The sequence below is a fragment of the Falco naumanni genome, chromosome 4 (genome assembly GCF_017639655.2).
Source record: "Falco naumanni isolate bFalNau1 chromosome 4, bFalNau1.pat, whole genome shotgun sequence".
Classification (NCBI taxonomy): domain Eukaryota; kingdom Metazoa; phylum Chordata; class Aves; order Falconiformes; family Falconidae; genus Falco; species Falco naumanni.
The window spans coordinates 94,807,616-94,825,628 of NC_054057.1; the positions used below are offsets into that span (position 1 = coordinate 94,807,616).

At 47.3% G+C, this 18,013-nt stretch overlaps 1 protein-coding gene across 5 annotated transcripts in view; it reads left to right on the forward strand.

The window, feature by feature from the left end:
- FRMD4B (FERM domain containing 4B) overlaps positions 1–18,013 on the forward strand; it is a 137,885-nt gene that overhangs the window by 67,400 nt on the left and 52,472 nt on the right. For all 5 annotated transcript variants that reach the window (XM_040590411.1, XM_040590409.1, XM_040590412.1 and 2 more), the window contains 4 exons: positions 5,133–5,198; positions 5,952–6,046; positions 8,284–8,376; positions 12,930–13,014. In XM_040590411.1, coding sequence (XP_040446345.1) covers positions 5,133–5,198; positions 5,952–6,046; positions 8,284–8,376; positions 12,930–13,014 — 339 coding nt within the window. The remainder of the gene's footprint in view (positions 1–5,132; positions 5,199–5,951; positions 6,047–8,283; positions 8,377–12,929; positions 13,015–18,013) is intronic.

Consider the following 18,013-nt stretch of genomic DNA (forward strand, 5'->3'; position numbering starts at 1 on the left):
ACCTTTGGGTTTGCTTCTGACCTGGATCCTTTAGGTTTTTCCCATTCCTAAGCTATACTTCAGGAGATAAGTTATTCTGTTGGCTTTTTTTGGGGGCTTAAGTTTTTTGAGGTTTCCTGTTTACACTTTGTCCAACTACTTTTTTCGTTTTCTTATTTTTTTCCTAACTGGATGACACACATGAGTGTCTAAAAATATTGCATGTAACAACCAGCTTCGAATAGGGAGGATGTTTCTGCTGAAGACAAATAGCATAAATATCCTGTATATGTTTTTTTCCCCCCAAATAAACATTCAGGCTCAGGATATCACAGGGAATTGGTTTAAGTAGCCAAGAAGCAGGTTTGGGTTCTTTTCCTGTTTGTTTTGTTGTTGTTTGGGGTTTTTTTTCCCCATTATTTATTTTGGGGGGTGTGGTTTATTTTTGGTGGTTTTTGTGTTGTGTTCTTTTTGGGTTTTGTGTTTTGTGTTTTTTTTTTTTTTGTTGTTGCTGCTGTTGTTTTTTGTTTTAAAGGACTGGTGTTTTGGAAAATCTGCCTTGATTTTTAGCTGGAGAATTTGTCTTATTTTTTGTGTTATGAGCGAGATGGAGGAAAAAATTTGGGTTTTTTTCCCCAGCTATATGAAACCTTTCCATGTTCACCAGCTATATGGAATCACAATATCTCTCCTATGCTTTAATTTCCACATATGAATATATTGAGAATTGTGTTATTTGTCTCTCTCACTGAAGCTCTGGGTAAACCAGGTTCTTGCTGAAAGTCGCCTGCCTGTAAGTTAGGAGGGGCTGCAGGGTTTTGATATTACTGCATTTCTGCATCGGACAGTGTTTGTCTCCTTTTTCACTTCTCTCTATTTTTGAGGAGCTCTTGCTTTCTTGCGTGCAGAGCATATAAGTGATTTTGGGAAAAAATAAGAATCCAGCATCCCAGTATCTTGGTTTTGCCAAAAATGGGGCTGTGCGTTATGTTGCTCAGCTTATTTCCTATTGGGAATGAGATGAGATATAGGGATATTTCATGAATTTTATGCTGCTACTTCTTTTACTTTTAATAGCTGAAATATTAGCAGGCTTTTAAAAATAACTGCTCAAAAGACCAACTTGGGGGCATGTTACAAAAATATAACAAAATTGTTCATTTGTACAGACAATGCAAAATCAATGAGAATATGATGAAAACCCAGATGCATGTATATATATCTCAAACTGCTCATGCCACCTCATAACTGAGCCAGACAGCTGTGCTCATCTCATAATGGATGGGTCCAACTACATAGAAAATCAATTATATTGTTCAGATTAGCAAGGCGTACTGAATTAAAGATGAAAGAAGATGTATCTGCAAGGGGCTCCCAGGGTGTTGGGTCTCTGAGGAGCCCTGAGAGCCAGGGAGCCCGGTACAAGTCCCTTCCCTGAGCCCAAGGAAACAGGCCTGTGAGCGGATATACTGTGGGGAAATAAATCACGCCAGTATCCTTGGGGGGTTTAAAAATGGCTTTGCTTTGGCTCCAGGAGCTCAGTGTCTCAGCTGAGCTGGAGGCATTCTTCCATGGCCAAAATCCTTTCTGTATCTAGTGAAACTATAGTGGTGAAGTCCTCTTTATGAAGGTCTCCAGCTTTTCTTCAGGCAAGAGAAGACCAGAGCAGACAATCGATACCTGTGACTGTGCTGGAGCATATGGCAATGTCATACCTCTGCGTCCCTGTGCTGAGACAATGTGGGGCTGCTGGAAGGTGACTGATGCTCCAAACCTGGTGAGATGGGCTGGTGGCTGCAGTAGCCTCTGAAGCTTCTGGTTCTGCCCCCTGTACAAACGAGGCTTGCAAAATGTGAGTATGGTCTCATATATAGGAGCCCTGTCTGCATGGGAGGGCAGCTCCGCGGGGTGAGAATAGTCTACTGGAGATGACCTCTCTGATGGGTGACATTCCTGATGCAGGATGGGCTTGGGTGGTTCTACAGTGGTAACTGGGAATGATTTGCTTCTGATTGTGTTTGTAAGTACAGAGCAAGCCAAGTGAAGTGCTCTCTGCCCCATCAGGAATGGGGTGGGGATACTTGGAGTGAGCTCTTGCACAGCTGCAGGAGCCAGGGTGCTGGTTGCTGCAGCCTTGGCTCTGCAAGAGGAGGATAAAGGCTGGTGTCCGGACTGCCCTGGTTAACACGGCTTTGGTAGGGACTGGAGCCTGCAAATGCAAAGCTGGTGGTCACTCCAGCAGAGCTGTGTTCCTCGACCGGGCTTGGGTGCCACACAGTGAGTATCAATGCTGTGCCACTCAAGCCCAGGTGGAGAAGGCATCTTAGTAGGGATGTGGGCGTGTGGGCGGGGGGGCAGAGGGGTGCAAGCAGCAAACTAAGGACTCCAGAGCCCCCCTTTTCCTTGACCTACAGCCAGCAGCAGGCATTTTCATGGCTGGGGATATTGCTGTTGTGTCCCACCATGCGACAGCTTTCCTGGGGTGACACACGTCCATGGCTGCATAGAACTCCAGGGATACAGGCTGGAGCTGTCAGGTTTGTCACAGGAATGGCATTTCATGGTGCTGTATCACCGAGCACCCCGGCATTTTCTGCAGCTTCTTGACTGAGCTTTCCAGTCCTCTGGGAAGCAGCTGTATGACTTGTTCAGAGATGAGATTCCTGGAGACTCAGATACTGAATATTATCTCTAAATCGGGCTTTTAAGCAGTGTCCAAGGTTTTTCATCAATGAAGTTGGGGCTAATTGTGTCTTGCCTGTATTCAGGAGTGTCATGAGGCTTAATTGCTTTACTTTTAAGGTGCTTTGTAATTACCTTGGATAGCTGAATAGAAGCACAGATTGTGGTCGGTATTTTTTTTATGTTTTAATCTTCCCAGCAACCTTCCTTTCTCCTTAGCACAAGGCTTTGTGGATGTGTTTGCTGTAATAGAAACCTTTTTTACTTAACAACAAACTGAGACAATTACAAGTCAGAAGTGATTAATGTGATTTCACTGGGTGAAAGCAAAAGCAGCTAGGAATTAAATAATGGCAACCCTTGTGCTATCTCAGAGCAACAGACGGCGAATGATTTAAAAACACTATTGGATCAGGTGCTTTGCAACAGGGGCAGATTGGTAACAGTATGTCAGAGCCAGAAATATGCACCACCTTTGAAGGGTGGGCTGATGAAATGATTAATTGACGGTGACATGTAACTTAGTTATGAGTGTGCGATGGCAGACCTTCAGTTCTGGGGAATAAATGGACCTGTGATCAGATCATACTGGATTTAAAGGCTCCAGGCAGTGTGTTTGGTGAGCGGATAAATCGCAGGGAGTGCACTGGAAGCTGGAATTGGGGTGGTGCAGCTTTGCTTCCAAAACCCCAAGTATAAAGCACTGGAAGTGGTATCTTACTGGGAGTGCAGGGCATGGGGCTGGAGCAGCTCTGGGATGATGCCTTTGCAGGGTGCAGCACCAAGGAGTGCAGCTGTGGTTTGCCTGGAGAACATCACTATCTCCTTGATGGTGCAGCCTTTGCTCTGCACCCCTGCACGCACAACAGGTTGTTCTTCATCTGCCGCTTCTGTACAAATTCACATTCGTAGCAGTAGGAGAAATTAAAAGGAAGGGGTTTCTTTCAGCTAGACGTGCTTTGCAAATGGTCCTTTTACCACTATTGCTGTTTCAGTGGGTGGTGCGTTGATCCATGTTTAGCAGTGCCAGAGGTTGTCAGTTCCGGTGCCGCAGACGCTGCAGCCCCTTTTCCCGGCCACTAACCAGTTGTACTTGCAGGCACTCATCTCTGACCTGTTTCCAGAGCTCCTCAGGAGGAGAATCCCTCTCTGCTTTTGGTCAAAATGAGCTCAATTAGTTGAAACAATAAAGCTTTGTTAATTTGGCTTCTTAGGGCTGAAAGGGCTGAGTGGTGACGGAAGAGGCTGTGTCTCTGCAGCCCTGGCGTTGGAGCAGGGCAGCGCTGCGGGGAGGCAGCAGGTCTCTTTACAGTTTTACTGCAATCAGGTTTAAATTGTATTTATTTTTAACTTTTTATAAGGTTTGGATGTACAGCATCCAAGGATGGGAGGTGATGGGGGGATGCTGGTGGCAGTAAGCTGAGCCCTGTCCTTGTCCCCCATCCCTGCAGATCCAGAGGGATGTGAAAGGAGAAACCACTGTGTGTTGCCATTTAATCCCTCTGGGACCCCCTATCTAAGCAAACCACCCTCAGCCTCTGCTCACAGCTCAGAATTTATAGCCCATGAGAAGCTTGTGCTGTCAGGGAAATGAGTCTTTCTGAGGCTGGGAGAATAAATAAAAAGGCGAGGTTTCCTTCCCCAGCTCCCGCCTGGGGAGTGTTGCGAAGCTGGTCCTTGCTGAGGCTGCTGAGAGGCCCAGAATTAGAGCAGATTTTAAATAATGTAAAAGCTTTCATGGAAATGTATTAAATTTCAAAGGGCAGATATTAAAAGGGCATAATGTGCAGCTATTTCTGAATTGCTTGCCTATTGAAGAGAGGAAGACTCTTTGTTTGCAGAGATAAATGTGATACGAAGTAGGTGGTCCGGATATAACACCAGAGGCTGCAAAGCTCACCCCGTTCTTAATCATCCAATTTGAGCACCTGTCTTGACGTGTGCGAGCACCTGTATAAAGAATCCTATGGAGGCAATGACTTCTCGTACTTGGGAGAAGTTAGCCAAGGGAGACGGCTAATGTGCTGGTGGAGACTCCACCGAGACTGGAGACCAGGTCCTCTGCCAACAGCCCAAACGTAGGCTGACCCATCTGCAGGGAGGGGTGGCTGGACGGGAGGGTTTCATGGGTCCTTGGTCACGAAAGGCCATTCCTGCCGCCTGTGGCTATAGTACTAGCCAGGCTGGTTCATTCTCAGATTAAATTCTTGCATCATTTATGTTGTTATCTGATCCTGAGCGCTGCTAAGCACCCTTAATTCCAGCTCAAAGCTGATGGGAGCTGGGGCAGCTCCCCAGACTGAGTCCTTGGAGAAGGACACTCAGCTCAGTACGGAGTCGATTCACTTATCGGTGCAGATTAGATGCTTGCTGCAGGCTGCCCTTGCCCCTGAGCCACTTATGGTTGGGTGCAAGCCGGGAAAGCCGTGGATCCTGCCCTTCCTCAGGGTTCTGTGTTGCTGTCTTTGCAGATGACAGAGGGCCGGCACTGCCAGGTGCATCTCCTCGATGACAGGAACTTGGAGCTGCTGGTTCAGGTGAGGACCCCTCTCTCTTGAGCGCTAGTCACACAGTGCCAGATTGCTGCTTTTCTTCAGCAGTGCTGCCTGGGGGCTGATGCATAAGTGGTGGTTGAAGAAAAGTTGTATCTTTTATTGGAGCAACTCACAGAAGCGGAGTGAACAGCCGTGCTTTCAGGCATGCGTGCCCTTCCTCAGACTTGAATTAGCAGGAGGGTTTCCCTTGGACACTGGTGCGTGGTGGGCAAAATATCTGCTGTCAGTTCTACATTCAATTTTTCATCTGCTCTGCTTTCACCAAAATTCATGAAGTTTTAAAATACACCTCTTGTGGGTAGTGGTTTATTGTAATTTAGAAGGGAAGAAAAGTTTTTTGAAATATATTTTATTCCCACAACAGAAGCCAAAGCACAAGACCCTCTAGTACACAGTATTTTCTTAATTGACAATTTTCTCCTGCTGTAATTGCAGGAAAGCCCGAGCTGCTGCCTTTCTGCCCCAGAAAGCAGCGGTCAGGCCAGGCACTTCGATGTCTTGGATTAAGTATGCGATTGCCTCCCCGTGCTCCGCATGTCCCACACAGCTCCGTGGTGACACTAAATCCGGCTGCCCGGAGACTGATGGAGCCACTTCTGCACTGAGTTGTACTACAGGGTTTTAACTCAGCCATGCAGCCATGTGTACTTAAAGTCAGTATTTGCAGAAATTTTTTTTACTCTGTATGAAAAGCCTGGACTGAAATGAATTAAATTGTTCTTATTCTTTCAATAGCCCAAACTTTTATCTCGGGAATTACTGGATCTGGTGGCCTCACACTTCAACCTGAAAGAAAAGGAGTATTTTGGGATAACATTTATAGATGATACGTAAGTATGTTAATTTATTTTTAAACAGCTGTGTGATTATTGCAATGTGAAACCTATCCCTGACACTGTGGCAGCTCAGCGTGATGGAAAATTGAGTTTTTCTTTTGAAGAAGAAAGATTTTCCTACCTTGCACTTGTGCTGCTTGGCTGGGGAAAGGGGAAGGCACAAACCAAAAAATAATTGGAAAATATCTTCCGGGCACAAACCAGTTGTAAAATACCTTCCTCCTGATACTTTTACTCTTCGTGTTTGTCTCACAGGGTGAAAAAATAGGTTCAGAGATAATTTCCCATGTGAACACCCATGTGAGCTCTCCTACTCTGCACTTTTAGTAACAACAAAAAGGTTTTCATTTATTTTCAAAATGAATTGCTCCTACTGCTTTGCATTTTAATCTTAAATGTATTATTGAGTCTTTCAAACCTGAACTTCCCTAGCAGCAGTGGAATATGAGGTTAGTCCTTGCCATAAGCAGCTTTCCTCTAGATTCCCTATTGCTTTCGGGTATCCAAGCTATTCTGCAGACTCCCAAAAAGAGCTGCAAAAGCAAAACACGCTCAAAATACACAACCCTCCCTCCCCGGCAGCTGGAATATTGCAAGCACGTGGCGATGTTGGGTGCAGTTTGTCATCACCACTGATGCCAGCGGGGCATTCCCTGCCACCCTTCGCCAGCAGCTGCCGTGGGCTGGGTGGGCTGCTACAGCTGGGCTCTGGAGTGCCGTGGGATATCTGCTTCCATGGCATGAACCCGGAGCCAGCTGGGTTAATGGAAATCTCAGCTGGTGTTTAGACTCATCTGTCAGCATTGCACTGAAATGCTTCCCCACGTCTGCTGGGCGCAGGACCGAAACCCTCAGGCAGGACTCTGCTCTCCAGGACCAGGGTCTCCAGAAGTTACCTTCAGCCACCCAAAAAAAGCTGGAGCAGAGCCGCTTAGGGCAGTAGAGAAATGGAGCTGTGCACTAATACAGCCCCTAAATAAACCTCTTCTTGTCTAACGGGAATAGTACTAGTCCCCGCTGCTCTCTATTGCTGTTTTTTATGGCATCCTGGATTGGAAGCTTTCGCCTACATGTCACGTCAGAGCAGTGTTTGGGGCCACCCTGCTGAGGCAGTCCCTGTCCCCAGGTGTGGGGCTGGTGTCACCGAGCTGGTTGGAGCCACTCGCTCTGCAGCCCTGACAGCACCAGGGGGTTATTTTTACCAGCCACTCTCATCTTGGGCCCTCCCTAGAATATTTTTGCCACATTCTTGTCCTTTCAAACATTGGAAAATACTTTCTTCCAGCTCTTCTGTAAATCCCTTGAGGATGCTGTTTGCACTTGGCTTATGTTTTTCCCCCAGAAAAGCTGCCATGAAATTCTTCTTGGAGGTTTTTGATGGCTGGCGCTTCCTCGCAGTGAGCTTTAAAGTGTTGCCAGGGGATTACCCAAAAGCTGTTGGCTTCCCCAGCAGCACCAGTGGGACTCCAGAGGCTGCCTTGGGTGTACAGCACTGGGCTGGGTGCTTGGAAGGGAGCGCGTGGCCTCTGGAGGGCACCCATGCCCCAGCCTTTCGGGCCAGCCGCAGGGTCTGCACTGCCCCTTGGCCCCAGGGTCCTCAGGGAGGTTATTGGGGTCGGGGGGAGTTTTGTTTTCTTTCTGGCTTCCTTCCCATTTCAGCCAGAGAAGCCGCTGCAGAGCACTGTGGTTTAGACACCTGGCTCATGGATGGAGCGTGCCTGGGTGAGCCCTCTGCTCGGAACGGGGTTTATGTCACGCTGGGGTGGTGCGGAGCGGGGCTGGGGGTACAGCGGCAGAGCCGTGCGGCCCCTGTGCAGCAAAAGAGATAGACCCATTGCTGCTGCAGGCAAACATCCAGCCCCTGCCATGGATCACACACCCCCCACACACCCCCCGCTAGATATAAGAAGTCAACAGAAGCATCCCCAGCTATAGCAAAGGGGGGTATTTCAATAATATTTAGTTTTTCTGAGTGTCGTGCTATGATTTTGGGGCTGCAGCTGAACATACAACTGCAAAGAGTATTCTCTAATGTCCTCCACCAGTGAATTACATCAAAATCTGAAAGTTTAGGAAAAAAGGAAATAATTTGGTAAGATGAGGATTTGCCTGCCTCAGAACAAAATCACATGCTTTAAAGTGACACTTGGAGCCAACAGGAGCCCTGAGAAGACCCAGTTTCCCTGTTTCTCACCCCAGTTTCTAACTGCCTCCCCAACCTGTTTCCACAGAGGTCAGAGCGTCTGGCTGCAGCTGGATCACAGAGTCCTGGACCATGACTTGCCCAAGAAACCAGGCCCGGCAACTTTGTACTTTGCTGTTAGGTGAGTAATTGTTTCCACAAAGAAAACATTACCACTTGGGTTTATTATTTATCACCAGGGTTTTTTGTTTAAAAGAACTGATTACGGATTTGATAAAGGAAATAAATGTCAAAGTGATATACTATTTTTAGAGGGAGATTAGGTCCTGGACAAGTCCTGCTCTCTTTTGTATTTAAGTACAAAATAAAGTGCTTTGGAACCTACTTCTTTTTAAACTGTTACTAGGACATTGTTCCTAGGTTTGTGTTTGGTTTTCTTTGTTTAAAACCCCGTATGTTAAATATCTTCTTTGCCTGGCTTATCTTTAGTAGTGCTAAATTTTAATACAGTTTGTTTAAACTTTTTTCTTTTTGTGTTTACTTAAGGGTTGTCTGTACTTGAAAGGGATTGCTGATGGCTTCTTTGCTCGTGCAGCTTAAGCCAGTCCCCAGGAGAGAATAAAATCCCTGGCAAAGTGATGATTTTGGCCAATGTAATTGCATTACTCTAGGGCTTTTGCTGGCAAAGCTCTGCTGGTTAAGGGCCTGAAAAAAAACTCATGTCCTACGAGACAGAGCTGTGCTGGCAGAAAAGACCAAGCATCATATTCTTAATATTGTTGGAGTTTTTGTTTTCCTTGCAGTCTGAGGAAAATGAGAGCAGACTGACCTCATTTGCTTTTCATATCTCAGTAAATTTATGCCTTGTGTGCTTAATTATTTGAAGCACTTCCAAGGCAGAGCCTCTTGTGTAGTTGGGTCGCCTCGCCATGTCCTCTGCTCCCTGGTCATTGAGGGAACGGTTCAAACAAGTGGCACTTTGTTTCGGCTGAATATGTGCTTATTTGTGATGGAGTTCAGAGCTTCTCTTCCCTTCCCCACTTTTAAAAGAAATCTAAAAATCCATTTTAAAAGGTATGATAGGTTCTTCAGCATATTCACTGTGTTTGAGGACCTGGGAGGCTAAAACCTCTAGCTGCCTGAGAAAGCTGTGATGGCAATCATAAAACTTGAGCATTTCTTTGGTTGGGGTTAATGCTGGTGGCTTGTGATGTTCGGTTTGGCCCTCTCTGTTGCAAGGTGGTCCTCTCCAGGGTGGGGTGTGCGGAAACATGGGCAAGAGTTAATGTGTGAGGGGTGGGCTTGGAAAAGATCAACTTCTAGAAGCTAGTTTTAAAGCCTGACTACTGTGGGGTTGTGAGATCCAAAACAAGCACTTAGGAGCCAAGGAGGTGGGCAGTGAATGGGGAGCAGAGCAGGAGGAGGAGGATGATGATGGAGAAATAATTGGCAATATAAAAACTGTCTGATCTGTAGAAAATAGATATTCCAGCAGAAAAGCCACTTAAACCTGCAGCTCTCTACTTCGTTACAACTTTCTGGATAAGTAAGCGATTCTAGGCCTTTGCTCCATGGTGTATGCCTTGGGTGGTTAGTTCACTTACCTCATGTGAACTCCTCTGCCTTGTGACAGCCTATTCCTTAATCAAACCCCCAGGAGAGCAGCCCAAATACATGGCTGCGGCTGTGCGTGCCCATGGCTGGAATGGAAAAGCATAGCTGGGAATGGGGCGAGTGGCACGGCGGGGATGGGCAGAGAGCCCCAGTGCCTGGCTCTCAATCCCCTGGGCTGGATCGTCTCCAGCGGCACGTGGTGTGACAGCGGTGGCCCTGCTGCAGGGATAGGGGGTCCCTGGGGCTAGGCAAGCCCTCTGAGTGTTTGCAGCGGGTTCAGCCACAAATGCCATAACTACTGCTTCAGTGTGACTTTGGTTTGAGATACAATTAGAACGAGGCAGGGCGCTGAGCTGCTCTTGTCATAACAAGTGGCAAATGTGCAACAGCATCAGTTCTTAGTGTCTTTCAGTGCTGCACTGGACAGTTTCCAGTAGTCATACTGGAAATGGGCTGGGATCACCAGATATCTGGTTGTGACCTCCTTTTCTTGATAACTCCTTGGCCCTGAGCTTTTGCTGTTCAGTAATGAAAAAGATGATAATCCTTTCAGATTTTAATTATTCTTCTTCAGATGGCATAAACTCAATCCAGTCACATAAGTTTTCATATGGTACACACAGCTGGTGAAGGGCTCTTTAATGCAGATTTAGGACTTGATAAAAGCATCATTCTAGTTTCAAGGATGCCGACAACATCAGAAATAAAAGCAGAACATACACTTTATGGTGTTCCCAAATATGCCTGGTGTTCCCTGTGCATCTTTGTCGCTGGGACTCCACCCTGGAGAGGACCACCTTGCAACAGAGAGGGCCAAACCGAACATCACAAGCCACCAGCATTGACCCCAACCAAAGAAACGCCAAGTTTTATGATTGCCATCACAGCTTTCTCAGGCAGCTAGAGATTTTAGCCTCCTAGGTCCTCAAACACAGTGAATATGCTGAAGAATATGCCATTTGTAGTGCAGCAATAAGAGCATACAGCTTGTTGCATGGAAGGAACAGAGCGCACGAACCTGGCTGGGGCAGGGGTAACGCTCCCCAGTGCTCTGCCTAACTCCATGGACCCTGCAGTCTCCTGTTCTGTGCCAGCAGTGACTGGGAGCTCCCTCTGTTCAGAGCCAGGGGTGCTCTCCGGCTTCTGAAGGATGTCAGCCAGGTCTGGCTCTTAGTTGAAAGGAATTGCAAATGAGGTCATTAGTTGAGGACAGTTGCCTTTGTGGTGCGGAGGAGGAGGAAGGCCTTAGCAGGCTGAGGAAGGAGCATGGCTGCGAAGGGCTGGTCTGGCAGCAGGTAGGGGAAGGATGAAGAGTGAGGCTCCTGCCCTCTGATGCTCTGCCTTTCTGGAGAGAAACACACAAGCGCATGTAAACTGAAGTTTAGTAAAGCTGCTGGGAGAGGAAAAAAAAAATATCCAGTGTGATCAAGAAAGGGTGGAAGTACCTGTGGCTCCTACAGTTCTCAGTGGAGGGTGAGTCATGGAAATATCAAATAGCCTTTCAAATGTCTGGGGCAGCCTGCTGAGCTTGCGTCTGCCCCTTGGGCAGGCTGCATGCCTGTAAAATGGGTAAATTACCTCCTTATCCTGCAGAGGCTTTCTGAGGAGTGCTTTAAAATTAATTTGATGGAACATGCTGCAGGAATGCGAAATATTAAAACAATTACTGTTTAATGTATTGCCTCCACTTACAGCATAAATACTGCATATGTTCCTAACAAGTGCAGCAGGTGCTAGATTTACTGCTTCCTAATATGTGCTCCGTGCTTCTGCTGTGGACTTAGTCCAGTATCTTGCAAATCACCTACACCAAGAAATCAGTGGCCGGAGCTTGAGACTGTGAGGAGCCTTAGGAGCACCATGGGGGCTGCAGGAGGCATCGGTCTAGCTCCGATAAACATTGTGGCTGGGTGCCCTGTGTTGGCCATTCAGCCCTCCTGCTATTAAAAGAAAGACACTGAGAAGCCCTGGTGTGGTTTGCTGGGACAGTGGTGTTGGTGGTCCAAGTCTTTGCTTGGCTGGAAAAAATGCACTTTCTGTCTAGTATTGGGTGGGAGAGTCTGGACCCAACTCATTTATCCTCCATAAGGAGCTGAAAAACAAGTATCCTGCTTTCAGATCCAGCTAAAGGAGGATTGACAGGACCACGTTCGCACAAATTTGTCTCTCTTTAAACTGACTTGGCAGTTCCACACTCCTCAAATTATAGACGTGTTTTCTCCACAACATTTAATGCATCTCAGAGCTGTTTGGTTTGATGCCCCAAGTGACTCAGAGAAGCGCACAGACAGGTTGCGTGTGATTTTCTGCAGGGTGCCCGTGGCATACGTGATGTTTGGTGTAGCTCTGTAACATACTGGGACCCATCTGCCAACCTTGACCAGGTCAGAGTAACCAGTGATGGGATTGCTTCAGTTTGTGCGTGCCTCTGATGCACCCGTGGCCCTGGGAAGCAGAAGCCAGGGAAGGGGAGGAAGGCGACGAGCACTGTACAGAGTGGTGTCTGTAAGGCTGAGCCAGTTTGCAGCCCTTCCATGTAAAAAGCTGGGTTTGGGGCTCCCGTTGCTACTAGGATGTGCCTGATGGGATGGAGCTGATCCCAAAGTGTTCCTCACGTAGTCTTTTTTTGCTTGTCCCTGTTTGCTAGGAGCAAAGTTAATGGGTCTCAGCGTGTGGCTGCTCTTTTCTCCTGGGGAAGAGGAGGTCATGCAGGGCTGCTGCCAGCTCCTCTCCTCCAGCAAAGTGTCAGGCCAGCTTCCCAATCTGCGTTGGCATTAATTACTTTTTCCACTTTAGCTTTTCCACTGCGCTTTAGGCTTTATTTGCATAGGCAGGATGGGCTTTGCGCCTTTGGTGTTTGACAGGGTTTTCAAATGAGATGAAGTGTCATCAGATATCTACGATCTATTGAACAAGGAATGTGTTGTTCCCCGTGTGCTGCTGGCCGGTGATTTGCTACTTGTTCTCTCCTAATAGGCAGGAAATTAAGTGCAGTAGCTCATAGTTCCTCCGTGCCATTTTATTGCTAGAGAACAAAACGTTGAGGAAATAAAATTATTTGGGAGGAAGATGAAACCTATTCAAGAAAGTAACAATTCTTTTTATTATTATTATTTTCAGGTTCTACATCGAAAGTATTTCCTTTCTCAAGGACAAAACCACAGTAGAGCTGTTCTTTCTGAATGCCAAGTCCTGTGTACACCAGGTAAGGCTCTGTCCTTCGGAGCTCCTTGATGTCCATCCCCCTTTTATTGCTCCTCCACCACCTACGTAGTCCTGCAAAATTGCTAAGAGTTGCATCTGATTTCTAGATCTTATTGAAGTGTTAAGATCTCAGCGTGCTTATTCTACTCTTTCACTTAAATGATGATACCACTGGCAAATGGGTAAGGATGATGATGGTTTCCTGGTGCTGTTTCTGCAGCCCCGCTGTGTGTTCACCACGCTAGAATAAGCCTTAAATACTCAAAAGCTTTTAAGTTGTTTGAAATCTGGGTTGTAACTTTGCAGGCAGGCTCTGTCTCAGTGGTGTACCCTTCTATACACTGCTTAGTGAACACTCAAGGCGAGTATCTCTTTACTAATCTTGAGTCAAATTTGTCTCAAGACAAATTTTCTCCATGAGGAAGGTCCTGTGCTGTGAACTTGCTTCTTGTTTCCCTGATTTCCTGCCTTCATTCAGTGTAGTAGTAAAGTAATAAATTCTATAAAATAGCATTAAAAGCTAGATATTAAAATACTTTCTGCATTTACTCTCTGCTTAAGAAGATTCCACTGTTTTCTTAAAAAATGTCTAGATTGGTAAAAATATATATTTTACCAATTTACTTCATGATATGGTGGTCAAAATCTCAAAAAAAATAAGGTTGATCTGCTGCAGATACATCTTGGTCTGAAAAAAGTGGTGTGGCAGCTGCTTGTGCCATGCCCCTAATAACGGGTGGTACGGTAGCAGCTGCAGTTCAGTGAACTCCACTCTAGCAATGCTGATGTTTCTGGGATTTTCCAGTTAATATCAAACTTGGGCATCTGGGGGGGGTTGGGGTTTTGGTTTTTTGTTTGTTTGCTTTTTTCACTCATGATTCAGTTGGTCTAAGAGGGTCATGCAGTTCTTACAACCTTTTCTTGGAAAACAGTGCTGTATCATGAGCTGGTGGTGGAGCTTGGTATAGCCGGCCAAAGTTTTCACCTTTAATATGCTTCATATTTTACAGGATTCTCATTCAGTATTCGTTATTTTATGGTGGGATTAGAAACCTGACGTGAAAGTGGTTAATGGCAAAGTTGTGACTGTGCTTTGTACAGGAATTGCTTTCTGGAGGAGTGGAGGAAATTGGTGCATTTTTACAACATGCTAAAGTTTTAAAGATGCTTGAGGAACTTGGGGCCTCACTAGTTAAGATGAATAAAAAGCTGATCTCCATTTGACATGTCTGCCACTGTAAGTGAAAGGTCTTGGCAATGCACAGTCATCCTTTTGGGGAAAACTGGAGCGGTTTAGCTAGACAGACAGAACAAATAATTTTGGAACTGGAAAATGGATCTGGTTTTAGGATGGAATGTGAAAATGCCACTGCTATCGAAACAAATGCTGATCAACATAAACACATATACTTGCACCCAAATGTTTTAATTTGTAGAATCATAGAATCATTTAGGTTGGAAAAGACCTTTGAGATCATTGAGTCTAACCGTTAACCCAGTGCTGCCAAGCTCACTGCTAACCCATGTTCCCAGCTGCCACATCTATATTTCTTTTAAACACCCCCCGGGTGGTGACTCACCACCTCCCCGGGCAGCCTGTTCCAGTGCTTGACCACCCTTTCCATGAAGAATTTTTTCCTGATACCCAACCTAAGCCTCCCCTGGCACCACCTGAGGCCATTTGCCCTTGTCCTGTGGCTTGTCTGGGCGAAGACGCACCCTCCAGCCTACCCCCCTTTCAGGCATCTGCAGAGAGCGATCAGCCCCCCCAGCCCCTCCTCTCCAGGCTGACCCCCCCCAGCTCCCCCCGCCCCCCCTCAGCCTTGTGCCCCAGCCCCTGCCTGGCTCTGGACACGCTCCAGCCCCTCAGGGTCTGGCTGGGGCTGAGGGGCCCAAACCTGAGCCCCGGCTCCGAGGGGCGGCCGCACCAGCGCCCAGCGCAGGGGGACGGGCGCTGCCCTCTCCTGCTGGCCACGCTGCTTCGGACACCAGCCAGGTGCCGCTGGCCGCCTTGGCCACCCGGGCACACTGCCGGCTCACGGTCAGCCGGCCGCCCACCAGCTCCCCCAGGCCCTTTTCCACCAGACAGGTCTGTGTCTGCACAAAGCAAAGAAGAGAAGCATAAAACTGCCCTGACTGATCATAGACATGCATGTCATCAAACCAATAAGGAATCATCTCTGGCTGGATAAATATTATTATTCAAGCAACATAACTTCATATTACTGGACTGAAGTGCTGATAGCGTGTGAAGTGCTGATGATGCACAGAGTGCCACAATAAGCAGACTGTGCATCACCCATTTGAGTTCAGGGCTTCAGGACCTGGGGGAGGCTTGAAGGAAGGCTGGCTCGGATTTTCCTCCCATGGCTTTGCGAGGTCTGTGCTCTAAATGGTAGCAACCCAATGTGCCGGCTTCCCTGTTCCTGCAAGCAAAACTGCCAGAAGTGGAGAAGGTTTCCTGTCGCGTCCAGTTTCTGTGGGCAGTGGAGGGATGAGGAGCATCGCTTCCTCCTGAGAGAAGGATCTCTGCGAGCAGCACCGGGTGATACAGCACGTAACAAAATCAAGAGGCCCTGCTCTGCCTGCAGCACTCTGTGCTGGGCAGCTTTGCAGCCCTGCTTCGGCAGAAGCCACTTCATTTACTTTCAAGATACACTTGGCTTTTAACATTCAATTGAAGTATTTAAAAAATATTTTATCCTGCTTGGTAAACTAATTGTTGGTCTCTAGGTTTCAAGTAGTGCATGAAGGGCATGCAAGACCAGTTCTCATACTTAAGCCCACGGGATGTGGACAAGAGGATGCACAAAGGCACCTGGTATGTGCTCGCACAGCGTGTCCGCTCCCGCCGTGCTGCCAGGCTCTGTTGTGCTGCGGGGAAGGAGGCACAGGCTGCAGGATGAGTGTGGTCAGCTTCTGCATATGAGCAGATCCCCAGTTCTGGTGAAGCAAGTGAAGGCTGATGCTCATTGATGACAGCCAGGAATGTTCCCTGGCATTTCTCAGTCATTAATCCAGCTCCGGGAGATCAGACCTGTCTCAGTTTAGCTTTTCTTTTTCTTTCTTTTCTTTTTTTAAATGCCTTTCTACTTTCTTTTTCTTGCTGTGTTCATGGAGCAAGGAAACCCCAGCATCTTAAAGCAGCAGCCTGCCCCCAGCCCACGCGCTCAGGGGTGCCCCTCAATGCACAGGGTGTGCCAGAGAGTGCCTTGCTGGGGCAGTATCCTAACCTGGATCTTTTCATGAAGCTTCTTCTCTGTGTGGGCCAGGAATGTGGCTCAGAGGACAAATGCTGCAATACCTGGCGTGTGGGAAGACTTGCATGGATAAGATTGCTTAAAAGCCAGCCATGTTTTTTTGCTTTCATAAAGCTGTTTCCAAGGTTTTCACAGCACCTTGTTCCCCAGAGAGCACAGTGTGTGAAAAGCCCATACCCAGGGTGGTGCAAAGACCTGATGCTTGGAGGAGTTTGTGTGTGTGTGCTCTTTTGACATTCCTAAGCACTGACACGTGTTGACAGCCCAGCAGTTTGTAGGTACTCGTGCTTATATGGCTTGTGTGCTTTAAATGAGAATGATGCTTCCCTGAGCAGAGGGTGAGACAGTGATCTTGCTCTGCATGCGAGATGGTGCATGTCGGGGCTCCCGCCAGCACGTAGGATGCATCACGAGAGCCAACTGAAGGCTTGGGTGAATACAGCCAGTGCGTTGGCAAAGAATCATGCCATTCCCTCCTCTGGAGGGGATTTATTTGTTACTTAAGAGGTTCAGAGGCTGCATCAGGAATGGTTTTTACAGTATTCTCCGAGGGATCTGTGGGCTATCTTATGTGTGAAATCCTGGAAGTGGCTCTATCTAATCAAAGAGAAAGGTGTATCTCTGATGGAGTTTGCTATCTCTGAGTTTAGGCTGGAGCTGCTGGGCAGTGTGTGTTGGCTGTCTTGCCCCAGATGACTTGAGAGAGGCTTTGCTCCCAGCCGAATAAAAGTGCAGAATAAATAATATAGCATATTAAATACTTTTATTAATTATAATCTTTCTTTTGTAATATATTATATGAACAGTATATAGTGGAATAAACACCTGCATAACCGTTCTGAAAATGGTTCACCTCACCCTGAAAAGGGTGAGGGCTGGCTTGGTGCTCTGTAGTGCATAGCCCTGCTGGTTTTGCTCACCTTTCGACTGCATGTTCCTTCCTGCAAATCTCTCTGCTCCTTTCTGTAAATCACCACTTTTTGCTGCTAGGGGTTGGAGGAATCTGGGGCTTGTGCATTTTGCAATTTCTGTAGACATTTTGGCAAGGCAGGGACACAAGAGAGATAGTAAAATCACTGCTGCCAAAAATGCATTTCTTTCTACTTCCCACCCACTCCCCTATCTCCATGCACTTCTATACAGCCAAAGCTCCTTTGTGCCTCTGGGGCCTTTACTGCCTCTCACCACAGTTGTGCATCCCCTATGACCTGTGCTGTTCTCTGCACAGCCCCCTCTCTACCTTGCCCTCAGTCCCTACAAGCAGCTAGGGAGCCGGGAGAGACCTCTTTATCCAAAGCACAACAGGACTGAGACCTCATTTTTACTTTTGTGAATCGTGTTTTAGCAGTGTTGCAATTCTGCATCGGGAGCAAAGGGTCACTGAGTACTGAGTGCAGGGCATCCATGGCTGCTCCTTTCTACCTCACCCCTATCTTAACCCACTACCCCATCAGCACCAGCATCTTCCTTAAACTTCCTCTGCTGGATGTGCCAACATGACCCACGCAGCATTTCCTGGCCTTGCCCTCCCCACACCTCCTTGCATGTGAACTGAACGCAACATTTGCTGCCGCGCTTGTAAAAGCACCTGGTGTTTCCTCACCGCTGGTGCGTTTATAAACCTTGACTGCCAGCCAATATAACAAATACTGCCAGTCCTCTTGCCCTACCCTCCTTTCATGTCAAGCTGCCCATTTTTTTATTCCTGGTCTGATGCTGCTGTCCCCAGGCCCTCTCAGC